At 50.9% G+C, this 12,568-nt stretch overlaps 1 protein-coding gene across 3 annotated transcripts in view; it reads left to right on the top strand.

Annotated features, from left to right (window-relative positions):
• Mical3 (microtubule associated monooxygenase, calponin and LIM domain containing 3) overlaps positions 1 to 12,568 on the top strand; it is a 229,562-nt gene that overhangs the window by 131,625 nt on the left and 85,369 nt on the right. For all 3 annotated transcript variants that reach the window (XM_045137315.1, XM_045137316.1, XM_045137317.1), the window contains exon 17: positions 10,034 to 10,220. In XM_045137315.1, the coding sequence (XP_044993250.1) occupies positions 10,034 to 10,220 (187 nt within the window). The remainder of the gene's footprint in view (positions 1 to 10,033; positions 10,221 to 12,568) is intronic.

Genomic DNA, 12,568 nt, shown 5'->3' with positions numbered 1-12,568 from the left:
GCCAGTAGATCGTGCCGAGTCCTGTGTGGAGATTGTTGTTGATCCCCATGATACAGCATGTCACCTGGGTCACCCAGCATCACCGTTACCCTCACAAAAGCGTAATGCTGGTGGTCTGTATGGGTAGCAGGATGGAACCATTAGAAGTTAAACACAGGTTCCACAGAACAGGCATCGGAGGTTAATTAGAGCAGCTGGGCGGATGGATGTGACTTGGTAAGTGGGAAACCTTGAGAAATGAAAGCCCTGTCAGGTCTTTAAAGGGCTTGTGGCTTGGCACTTGCAAATGCATGTATCTACTGAGGAAACGCTGTGCTGTTCTTTCGTCCCGCCCATGTTACATACAGTCTTCACATTCTGTCTGTTCTCAACTTTGAACTCACAAGTCTGGCCCTCTTAATTTGTCTCTTAAAAGCCAGAGGTGTATTCAGTGTCACAAGCTCCAGAGACTGGAGACTTGGGATCTTGGGTGCCTGGGCTCCTGCTGGCTGATCTCACATCTTCCTTTGGGACTGGGGCTAACAGGCAGCACCTCATTGTGACTCACTGTATGTGTCTCTTGAAGTGGTTCCCGCTGAGGCAGGAAGGTGTGGCAGCAATGGCAGAGCTGGCATGAGAACCAGTTCCAACTTAGGTCATCCTGTGGAAGGAGGGAAATGAGTCACAGCTCTGCTTGCCAGTGGCTCCTCTGCTCCTGTGTAAGCACCGGGCTCTCTCCTTCCCCACCCTTAGCCTTGTGATCCTGGAAGTACATCCTTCAGACAAACTGCTCGTGAACCAGTCTAGATTTAGAAGTAGACTGTCACGTGATGTGGGAACAAGCCGTAGGGCCTTAGGACTGCCGTATCCCTTCCCCAGTTGCACTCTTTACCTGTACGCTGACTTGACCAGCCATCTGAGGAAACTGGGCGCCCCCTGGAAGATGCCAGGGTACTGTATGAAAGTTTGTCCAGAACTGAGAAGCAGCTTTGTGAACCAGTTCATTCACAATGAAGGGACTACATGGACTAGGCAGAACAAGGAAAAGCTGTGTACAGTTAGTGCTTCACTTCCAGATCCTCTTTCCTGTGCTTTCTGGCATGCGTTGGCAGTTTCTAGAACACGTGGGTGTGATGTGGGGCATAAGAGGAAGGATTGATGGGATGGAGTGAGCCTGGTTCTGTGGGGCAGTGTACTTTGCTGTATGGGTGTATGATATACAAACTGTGCAGAGATTGTCTGGTGTCCCCAACTTCACTGATAAAGTCTGTAAATCCCAGGATTGAGAGTTCTACAGCACACCTTCTCGCAGTCTTCATAGTTGCCAGTGCCTCGTGAGCTTAAGACAAGTGCAACACGGAGGCCCGGAGACTGACAAACCGCCTCTGAGTGCACAGTGAGGGCTGTTGAGGGTGGAGGGGCCAGGAAGGGGCCTCTTGGGTGCTTTGCAAATGCCCCTCAGGCTTCCCTGAATCAGCATTCACCTGGCCACCGTTTCAACGATGTTCTCTCTCTCTGTGTCTGTTGGTGTAAAAGCGACGGCAAAAGGAACATTCTCGGACCTGCCCCAAAAAAGTGATCACACTCTGTCCTCCTCCTCCTCCACCTCCCTGCCAGGCCTGCCGTGACCAGCAGGTGATCTTCTGTGCATGTTCTGTCCTTATTGTCCACCTGCCTGCCTGCTTGCTTGGGGACCACCGCAGTGTCCTATCTCTTCAAAGACAACATTCAAGAAAGATCACGTGGAGCAGAAGCAACATGTACTGCTATAAGTCTTGCCAGGACCTCAGAATAGCGCCCCGTACAGTCAAACCCAGCGTGGTCTCGCCCAGTCCCTGTCACGGAATGACAGCCGTGCATACACTAACTAAAAGGTATTAACCACCCTTGCCTCAGACCCAAGGCCTAGAAGCCTTGTGAGCCAGACGTTTTTATAGGATCTCATTTTAAAAGTAGCCCCTGTTTCTCCCTCTCTGGTGCAAGTGAGGACACGTCCTACGGCTTCTCCGCATACGCTTGGCTCTGTCTGATGCCGAGAGCCTGGCCTCTGACTTATCAAGCTTCTAACCAACACAGCCATCCACTCAAACTCCAGACATAATTGAAAGCCAGCTTTTGAGAGCTGCCAGCCACATACAGCCTAGGAGCACACATGTGCAAGAGCACACACTTTGCGGCAGGCACTTGTGGCGTGGCGAGAGCCAGCAGATAGGGCACACTGGTGGTGCCAGTGGAAGGTGGCACGGATGATAGTGCCCTCTCCAAACTGTTTTGCATACTTGTCACCCAGGCAAAATGGCTGTGCCGACCATTGGGGTTTATCTCCATAAAATAAAATGTTCTAAGGGAAGGATTTATGGAAGGGCATTTCTTAGTTAAGCTGACCTGTCTAAACAGCAACCATTCATGATACATGTGTTCCACAGGCCTGTCTCGTGTCCCGGGGCCTCAGAACTGAGCCGTGGTGGCTATTATTACAAAGGCTCAGCACTCTCGCTCCAAAAGCACTCACAGCATTTTCTCTGCCCCACTTAGTGTCCTTGGGTTCCTTCCACACATTAGCTCAGGAGCTGTGAGGTAAATGCCATCACAGCTCCACGCTGCAGCCGGAAGAGCGGCACACCCGGGCCGAGGCCGAACAGCCCACGTCTGCGCCGCGGCCCTGCAGTCTAGAGGCCGCGCCTTGGCTCGCGCTGCCTGTGGCGCCATGTCCAGAGCACCGGGTGGGGCCGTCTGCAGGAAGCTGGGCTCCGTTTCCTCCAGGAAGTTAGCCTGAGGAGCGAGCGTGGTCTGCTGTCCCCGCAGGTGCCCACTTGGTGGTTTCTTCAGTTCGTTGCGAAAACCCCGTGCTTGTGCTGTGACCGTCCACGCTCACGCACGTTGTGTTCACTGAGCGTGCTTCCAGACTTGGGCGCTTCTCCCTGGGATAAGTCGGGCTTTGGTCCCACGCTCCTGCCTAGCGTCCCCTCCCACCCGGGAGTTTCCTCCGAGCTGCTGGAATCGTCCTGCGTTCCAGCCGGTTTCCATCTCCCCGCCTTTCCTCTGAGGTCCTGTTGTGGAAAGCTTCCCCGGCCAGTGCGCTTCTCCTCGTCGGCCTGCACTGCACGCCTCCGTCCCTGTGCCACTGTTTGAAAGACACGTTTGTCCCACCTTTGTACTAACCACGGTGCTTCACTTGTCTCTGTAGCTGACCTCTTTGGAGGCCAGGTGGGCAAAAAAAGTTGTTTTCAGGTCATGGGATTTGATACAGGTGGGATTATGACTGGCTGGGTGGGGACCAGTAAGGGCCTGGGATATATATATGTGGAAATGAACTCTGAATTCCTGGCGGTGAATTTCTCACTGTCACTTAGTAGGTCCACATAGAGCCTTTGGATGGAGCTTAAGTTTCTACTTTGTTGCCAACAGACGCACAGGGGTCTTCATGGAGACAGCCGTGGCAAGCAGAGCCCCCGCCACGACAGGGTAAAGAGCATGAACCTGTGGCATGGCATGTTGAGAGCCAGCAGAAGGGGCACGCTGTATGGTGGGGCCGGGGGAAGGTGGCACAGAGCGCAGTCCCCTCTCCGAGCTGTTTCGCATACTTGTCACCCAGGCAAGAGCCACATTCTGGTGTGTGTGTGTGTGTGTGGTGTTTTTTGGTTTTTGTGGGTTTTTTTGGCTAACAATGTCAATCCAGTGAAACAGCATTCACCACAGGCCGTCCATCCACACAGCATTCACCACAGGCCGGCCGTCCACACGGTACTCAGCCTTCGGCCTTTGTTGTTAGGACCAAGGCTCTTAGTGAGTCCCACTTTTGTCCCCCTTTCCCATCTAGCATTTGACCACTTCCACCCCCAGGGCCAGTGGTAGTATCTGCACAGCCAGCATTGGCAGCCAGGAAAAGTCTACAGAAGAAAGGTGTACACAGAAGTAGAAATACTAAGAGAGCTGATGCTCTTTCCAGAGTGCTAGGAGGAGACTGGCTGAGTGAGGAAGGTGATGATGGGAAGATGGACTGCATCAAGACAGGCATGGCTGGACAGCTCCATAGAAGCATCACTGATTACGGTGGGCCGTGGGCCGCTCATTCCATAGCATGTACGCGGTTAGAGAAGCCTGCTTGGAATATAAAGTTTTCTGCATTGTTACCTCGGCCTTTAGAGATCTCCAACAGGGAGATCCTTGCAGCTAGAGCGGATCATCTCTAGTTTATAATTACACAGAAGCCTTTTCTGAGCCTTTGGCCTCTGAGAAGTGCAGTGAGGGTGAAGCAACAAATCAGGTTATCATGGATCTATTAGGACCAAATACTAGAGTAGTCTTCTCCCAGTCACACTGGCACAGGCTTCCTTGTGCTGCCAGGACAAGGTGCCACGTAGGGAGAGGAGGAGGATCCGGGGGGGCTCACTCTCCTCTCCACTCTCACTGCACCCCGCTTAGCTCCTGCTTGGTGGGACAGCTTCTGCAGGCACAATATGTGCACAGCCTCTTGCTTCCTCCTTCCCAGGCCACAGGCATAGTCCTCTCATGCAAAATGGAACAAGGAGGACTCTGGAGAGATGGCTTAGCAGTTAAGATGCTTTCCTGCAAAGCCAAAGGACCCAGGTTTGGTTCCCCAGTACACGCATAAGCCAGATGCATGAAGTGGCACATGCGTCTGGAGTTCTTTTGCAGTGGCTGGAGACTCTGGAGCACCCATTCTCTCCCCCTCCATCTGTCTCCCTCTCAAATAAATAAATAATTTTTTTTTAATGGAATAAGGATCTCAGCATGGTAGTGCACGCCTTTAATCCCAGCACTTGGGAGGCAGAGGTAGGAGGATCTCTGTGAGTTCGAGGCCAACCTGAGAATACAGAGTGAATTCCAGGTCATACTGGGCTACAGCAAGACCCTACCTCGAAAAACCAAATAGGTGGGGGGGGGGGGCAAGGCAGTACCCTACATTTGGGGGAATGAATATTTATTTAGTGGCTGATAGTTTTTAACTTTTAAAAACTTGAAAAAGGATAGAGGAAATGGGTAGAGTCAAAGGAGAACAAGGTGCAGTGCTATAGTACCCCAAAAGGAAAGTTGCTCAGGAGGCAGTAAGGCATGCAGGGACCTTCCTTCTTCCCGAGGAGCTGGATCCTGGAATCCTCAGTGTAGGACCACCGACTAGATACTGTGGAGGGTTACATTCATGGTCTTTTCCAGGCCTGGACCTCCCCTTCTCCATAACCTGCACATGCAGTGCCCCAGGAGCTGTGGCTACCTTCACTCAGCTCTGCTCCTGTCAGCCCTGACGCCTGCACACTGCAGTGGGATAGTCTGGCCTTTTGTTTCCTTTTGATGGTGCTACTCATTCTTTGAGATTCATCCCTACCTTCGGCTCACATGACCAATGCCCCAAATGCTACATTCAGAGTCAGGAAGTTGATGGGGTGTCTGGAGCAGAAGCTAGGTGGCCCTTAGGTACCTGCTGCTCCACCTGTCACCCCCCCCACACACACACACACACTGGGAAATCAATGTCCACTAAAATAGGGTTACAGTGGATCTGCTTAGAGCCTGGACAATACCTCTGTCCCTCATACCCTATAAAAATGTTAATCTGGTGGGAGACTAAACAGTGCTCAGTTGCCAAGCCCTTCAGCCACTTCATTCTCTCTAGATCAGAGTTGCTAGTGGAACAGACCAAGCACTGAGGAAGACGCTGGTCACCATCGCTGCACTGACTGGAGGAAGATTGAGGGGGTTTCATATGTCGTGTCTGGGTCACTGCTTGGAGTTCAGCAACCAGAGCTGCCCTGAGTACTGGCCATAGGAGAGGGAGCTGCCCTAAACACCCACTGGCATAGAAGGTGTAGATGCCCTGAGCACCGGTCATTGGAGAGGTTAATGTGCTGAGCAGCACACATAGGAAGGGGAGCTGACCGAGACTATTCTCAGGATGAGGACGTGCCCTGAATCCCAGCCACAGGACAGTGATGTGCCCATTCCTGTTCTTCATGCAGGAGAAGCAAGCAGAGTCTAAGATTCTCTCCTTCCTTTCTGTGCAGCCAGTTGAAGGAGTAGCTACGGGATGTCCCTTTCCTAAAGAGAAAACCTGGCTCAGGCCAGCAAGGGCTCCGTGCAGAACCTCCAAGGAGAGCTGAGCAGAAGCACTGTCACCAGAGCAGGGCCGCTTTCCCAAGCACTCCCCGCATGAGGACAGCGGAGGCAGCCTGGCTGCAAACACAGGAAGGAGCAAGTGGGAAGCAGAGGAGAGCTATGTATTCTGGGGACTAGAAGAACTTCTTTTACAACATGTGATGCAGAAAGGTTTATGAAACAGGTTTCCTTTTTGGTTTTTTCAAGGTAGGGTCTCACTCTACCCCAGGCTGACCTAGAATTCACTATGTAGTCTCAGGGTGGCCTCAAACTCACAGCGATCTTTCTACCTCTACCTCCTGAGTGCTGGGATTAAAGCGTGTGACACCACGCCCGGTTTCCATTTTTCTTTTGTGATTTTTAAGGTAGGCTCTCACTCTAGAGCCCATGCTGACCTGGAATTCACTATGAAGTCTCAGGGTGGCCTGGAACTCACCGCGATCCTCCTACCTGTGCCTCCCGAGTGCTGGGATTAAAGGCGTGCGCCACCATGCCTGGCTACAAGTTACCTGTTTTGGAAGTGTGACTTTCTTTTAACATTTGCTATGATGTTTTTCTCCATCTTGTATTTTATAGCCAGAGCCTGAGCCTTCGCGTCGATTTTTTGTCGACCAGTGGGAGCACTCCCTGAGCCTGCGCTCCTCTGCGCGCCCTGCCTCTCCCTCTTCCGACTCCCTCCGACAGGTAGCACGGCCTGGGCCTCCCGGCACGGCTCCCCTGCAGCCTCTGCTTATTCCACTTTCACAGGTGTCACCCACCCAAGGGAGGCTGGGGGGTCTCCGTGTTTGCCTGGCTCCCCAGAAGCTAGTTTTGTGCTGCAGACACCTAAATTAAAAGAGGCCGCTAGCTTTTTTTTTTTTTTTTTTTGCTTAACATGTCACAGCCTGTTGAAGTGAGCTCACTCTAGTTGTATGTAAGCTATATCCAGTATTGATGAGCGCTTTCAGCCATTGGTTAAAGACTCCACGTGTCTTCATAATCACATGGCAAAGTCTCCCAAGTGCGGTAGTGAATGCTCAGTGCTCCGGGTGCCTCTTGTAGCCACGTGCACAAGGAGAAGCTCCACGCAGCCTCACTGCGAACCCTAGGGTCTTTGCTGTGTGTGCTTCCTGTTCCGGAGCCAGTGTGTGTAGAAACGTGACATGCATGTGTGTGATGCGCAGGGGTGTATGCCCAGTGATTGCAATACTTCTCACCTCTGAAAGTGAGGAGAAGGAAACCATCTGGTTTTCATGCCAGAAACAAACAGAACATGAGTCTTCACCTTCCTGTGTGTGTGGGGGGGGGGTTGTCAGTGTGGCCACATCACTGACCACTCAGTGCAACAGCCACTTCTGCACATGGCTGCCCCAGGTCATGGCTGCTGTTGCTGATGGCTTCTGGTGGGGAACAGAAGGTTTGGGGCGCACAGTGGGGTCTGGGGCTGCAGTGTACTGGCCTCCTACTGGCTACCTGCTCTGCACTTTTCACTGCTGCAGAATGCAGAAAATGTGTCCTTTCTGCTTCCTTGAGGGCAGCCTTCAAATAACCCGCACAGCTCTGCCTGGTGTGTGTCTGTCCAGGTCCCTAATCTAAACAGGGTTTAGACCTAAGAGCCTCTTACTTTCTTCCACCACTAATGGGCATAATCTGTTATGTTAATGGGCAAATAAATGACACCAATCCTTAGAAGTCTTAGTTTTGAATTAGAAAATAGAACTGATCGCTAAGTTACAGGTAAGCCTTGGCCGAGCCCAGCAAGAACTCTTCTATCATTTATGTGTCTTCCCACATTTGAGTTGACCCAAGAGAACCCAGACATACCACTTCCTGGGCCGATGGCTGTCTTATATGTGACTATAGGTTTTTTTCCTTGACCATACATTCAGGGGCTATTGCCATCTCTGGGATAAATGTGCCTGGTGAGTTTCTGGGTGACCACCTTTCCCACTTGCCAAGGAGGGTGCGTCCCTTGCCAAGAGAGGAGCGGCACATATCCTGTCATGTTTATTTCAGCCCTGAAAGTGACCTGGTCATCCCTCAGGGCTGACTACAGCCTCCAAGACAGGCTCCAAGGCCAGGCCGCAGGGTCCCCAGCTGGATGACTAACCGTGCAGATAGGGAGTTTTCTCCTTTCTGCTTCTTCAGCATTGCCAAAGGGGCTTGAATTAGTTGGGTATTTAGGGTCAAAGAGTTGGCTCAGTGGTTACAGGGCTTGCCTGAATTAGTTTGTTTGTTTTTTTGTTGTTTTTTAGACAGGGTCTCCCTATGTAACCCAAGCTGGCCTTGAACCCGTGGTAGTCTTATCTTTCACCTTTTTTCTACCTATATAAACAACCCTCCCCAGACCAGTAACATATTCTAACTCCCTGGGACTAGCTGAACAGCTAACCTACAGGATGTAGCATGAGTCCTGGGAGATGGCAGCATCCAGCCCAGAGTGGGTCATAATGGGTTTTACTTCCTGTTTGCAACCATCACTCCCTTAGATATTCAGATACTCAAAGTGAGATCTGGATTGTCGGCTGCAAGGGACGGGTGCGACGGGTCAGACTAATGAGGGAGGCTGATGCCAGACCTCTGCACCCCGTTGTCCCCACAGAAGGTTAATCTCTTCAAGAACCAGCTTGATACGACTTTTCTCTCCTCCACCACCTCTTCCTTTTTTTCTCTTTTCCTTCCTTCCTTCCTTTTGGCAGGTCTGACTCTAGCCCAGGCTGATCTGGAACGCATGATACGTGTAATCCAGCCTGGCCCCAATCTCATGGCAGTCCTCCTACCTTTGCCAGCCACCCTCCTCCCCCAGTGCCACCATGTCCAGCTCTTTGGGTTTCTTTTTTCAGTGAGGAAATAAGCTGCCAGTCCCTGCTCCTGGCCTTTGAGACCATGGCCACTTGCCTAGAGCTGTCCCCTTGAACTCCGTGTGTCATGTGCGCACCCAGGACCCAGGCCCTCTTCCTTTCTCATGTGTGTATCTGTCCTGCCTTCTGCCTCGCTGGCCCTGGAACTGACTCTTGGTCAAGACGTGAAGGGCCAGGTCCTCCACCATGGGAGATGCTCTCCACCACCACCCGCGTGCTGGCCACTGTGTGATGCTGGCTGACTGGGTGTTTTGCTCACCACCAGTTCCTGCTTGTGGGCACTGTGTTGGCATGGTTTGCTGGTGCACTGTCGTTTCATTTTACACCTTTCAAAGATTTTTTTTTTCTGTTTCCTTAACTTATTTTTTCCTTCTCATTTCCCTTCGTTCTGGTCATTCTGTAATCTCCAACCAATAGAAGTATATAAAGATGTACACAGGCGGAGTGAGCTCATTGGCTGAGCAGATAGCCAATCAGCTTCAAAGGAAAGAACAACCCAAAGCCCTTCTAGACAAGAAGGAACTGGTAAGAGATACTCCAGGGGCATTGTCACTAGCATTGGTAGCACTGGTCAACAAGCCCATCTCGTCTTGAGGGGTTTGCGAACCTGGATTGCCTTGTGGTAGCTTTTGCACCTGTCTGAGCTTTGAAAACAATTTCTAGGACTCTGGTAGACCCCTAGAGTGTTGTATGGAAAGCCACTTTTCTCTTCAAGACCTCTCTCTAGAGTCCAGGGGACACACACGTGTGTTCAGACTGAATGTGTGTACATTTATGTTATCATTCAAGTACAGTTCTGGTATAATAATTAATTTGACTGAGAAATTCTGCAAACTTGGACCCTTCATCCAAAGCAGATCTTGCCTGCTGGTGGTCGCCACTGTTGAGCGCCAGTGTGTCCCGAGGCCTCGCAGGAGGGACCTGTGAGGCACCGAGACGGTACACTGCTCTCTGGTGAAGCGTGCTGAGCGGAGCGCTCACGGCCACCGCCGCTGGGGTCGGGGTCCACCGAGCCAGGGCCAGCTTCACCCACAGAGGGCCTGTGCGGCGCTGCGAGGAGCCGCGTTCTGACATGTTCTTCCTCCGCCCACTCCCCACAGGGCTCCATAAAGAAGGAGTTCCCGCAGAACGTGGGGGGCAGTGACACGTGCTACTTCTGCCAGAAGCGGGTCTACGTGATGGAGAGGCTGAGCGCGGAGGGCAAGTTCTTCCACCGGAGCTGCTTTAAGTGCGAGCACTGCGCCACCACCCTGCGCCTCTCCGCCTACGCCTACGACACCGAGGACGGTGAGTCGGCTGCGCCTCACTGCGCTCAGCGCCTTGCCCCCATTTGAGCCCGCGCCTTTGGGCCCTTGCCACGTCCTTCTGTTCATGGTATTGGTTTTCGCTATACTAACCCTTCGCAGGCATTCTGTGATTTTCTCTGTGACTCTCTGAAAATATTTTTCCATAGTCACCAGACTGCTGTAGAACTGGTCACTAAGGAGGGTGACGAGAATGGCTGGCAGCAATGAATTCTGTCTCCCTCACTTCACTCATTCACTTTCTTACCTCCTGGTGGGATCGCAAGGGAGAGAGAACATAAAGGGTGCCCGTTGCCTGTCTGGAAGGAGAACTCACTGAAGTCACGTTTCCTGCCTAAGATTGATGACACAAACTAAAACTAGACCGTCCCCCCCCCCCAAAATAAACAACACCTAGATCCCAAGCTTCTTCGTGTGCAGCTGATTGAAATGTGCCCTTTTCTCTCTTCCCTTTGGAATTCACATCTCTTTGCCACGGGCCCATGTCTGCATTACTGTGGTGTTCAGAGCTAAGCCTCCTGTGGCTTTTGCTGGTTTTACAGAAGAAAGACTTGGGTAGGTTAGAAGGTAGAGAAATGTGACAACATCAAACAAAGCCAACCTCAAGAGCCTTAAGAGCCATCTGAAGACACTAAGGGTGACAAAAATAAGTGCCATGGTTCCTGCCTCCTCAGACTGCATGAGGGGCGGTCTTAGCAGTACACAAGTAGTGGAGAGCCCTAGACAGACAAGTAAGTCCTTGTGTTACCTTGATAAGTGATGTATTAACCATGAAAAGAGTGCAAGATGCCGGGCGTGGTGGCGCACGCCTTTAATCCCAGCACCCAGAAGGCAGAGGTAGGAGAATCGCCATGAGTTTGAGGCCAACCTGGGACTACAGAGTGACTTCCAGGTCATGCTAGGCTAGAGTGAGACGCTAGCTAGATAAAACACATACTCACACACAAAAGAGTACAAGTAGAAAGGAGAAGGACCCCTTACAATTAGGACGCTCGTTCTGATCCTTCAGACATTCCCAAGAATGAAATGTAGACAACTCTGTCTGAAAGAGGAGACAGAAGCTAAGTGATGAGCTGTCAGCATTGTGGCAGCTGGCCCTCTTCCTGTGTTAGCAGAGGCACTGTCCAGTGGGGAAGAACCGAGACAGTTGTTCCAGTAAGGATAGTATCTAGCTAGGAATCAAATGATTGTCCCAGGCTTCACACATCCTTGCTGTGTACATAGCACAAGGATGAGGTCTGGCAGATGGAGCCCTTAGCCACATATGTCCATCCTTAGTGCCTCAGTCATTTCGCTTTGGGAAAAGCCTGGATAGTCCCTCGGGTCCTTAGTAGTTCTGCCCATCGGTGCCTATTCATCTTTGCTGCTTTCACTTAAGAATCCCTCGAGGAGCTCGCATTTTGTGTTCACAAGCTTTTATAAAGGAATACCTGAAGCTGCCTGTGGTGATGCACACCTTTAATCCCAGTACTTGAGAGACTGAGGTAGGAGGATTGCTATGAGTTCAAGGCCACCCTGAGATAACATAGTGAATTGCAGGTCAGCCTGGACTAGAGTGAAACCTACTTTAAAAAAAAAAAATGTAAGAGAGAAGAGAAGAGCCTAAGATAACTTTAAAAAGAATTTTATTTTGGCTCATAGTTTTAAAGACTTTGGTTGATGACCAATTGACCCTTTACTTTAAATATATATTGTTGCAGTCAGGTTCACATTGCTGGTACAAATCACCCAACCAAGAACAACTTGTGGGGAAAAGAGGTTTAATTTTGGCTTACAGGCTCGAGGGGAAGCTCCACAATGGCAGGGGAAAATGATGGTATGAGCAGTGGGTGTACAGGTGGACAATAGGAACAGGAGAATGTGCCAAACACTGGCAAGGGGACACTGGCTCTAACACCCATAAGCCCGCCCCCAACAATACACTGCCTTCAGGAGGCATTAATTTCCAATTTCCATCAGCTAGGGAGAGTGTCATTCAGAACACCTAAGTTTATGGGGGACACGTGACTCAAACCACCACATTCCACCCTGGCCCCCATAAACTGATAACCATACATGCTGTAAAATGCAGTGCATTCATCCAACTTTAAAAGTCCCCATAGTATTTATCAACTCCAATGATGTTCATACATCACCATAACCCAAGAAGATCTTTAAACTGAGCCATAATACCAAAACTCCTCAAAAAAACCCATAATGGCACAGAATAAACATTCACAAAAGACGGCAAAAGATGCAAAAGACGGCATTGGGCATAGCAGAGAAATTTTCAACCAATGCAAGATTTAAAACAGGGCAAACACCAAACTCTGTATGTAGCTCCAAGTCCAA

Source organism: Jaculus jaculus, chromosome 18 (genome assembly GCF_020740685.1).
Source record: "Jaculus jaculus isolate mJacJac1 chromosome 18, mJacJac1.mat.Y.cur, whole genome shotgun sequence".
NCBI classification, from domain to species: domain Eukaryota; kingdom Metazoa; phylum Chordata; class Mammalia; order Rodentia; family Dipodidae; genus Jaculus; species Jaculus jaculus.
This window is presented reverse-complemented; position numbering and strand designations above follow the sequence as displayed.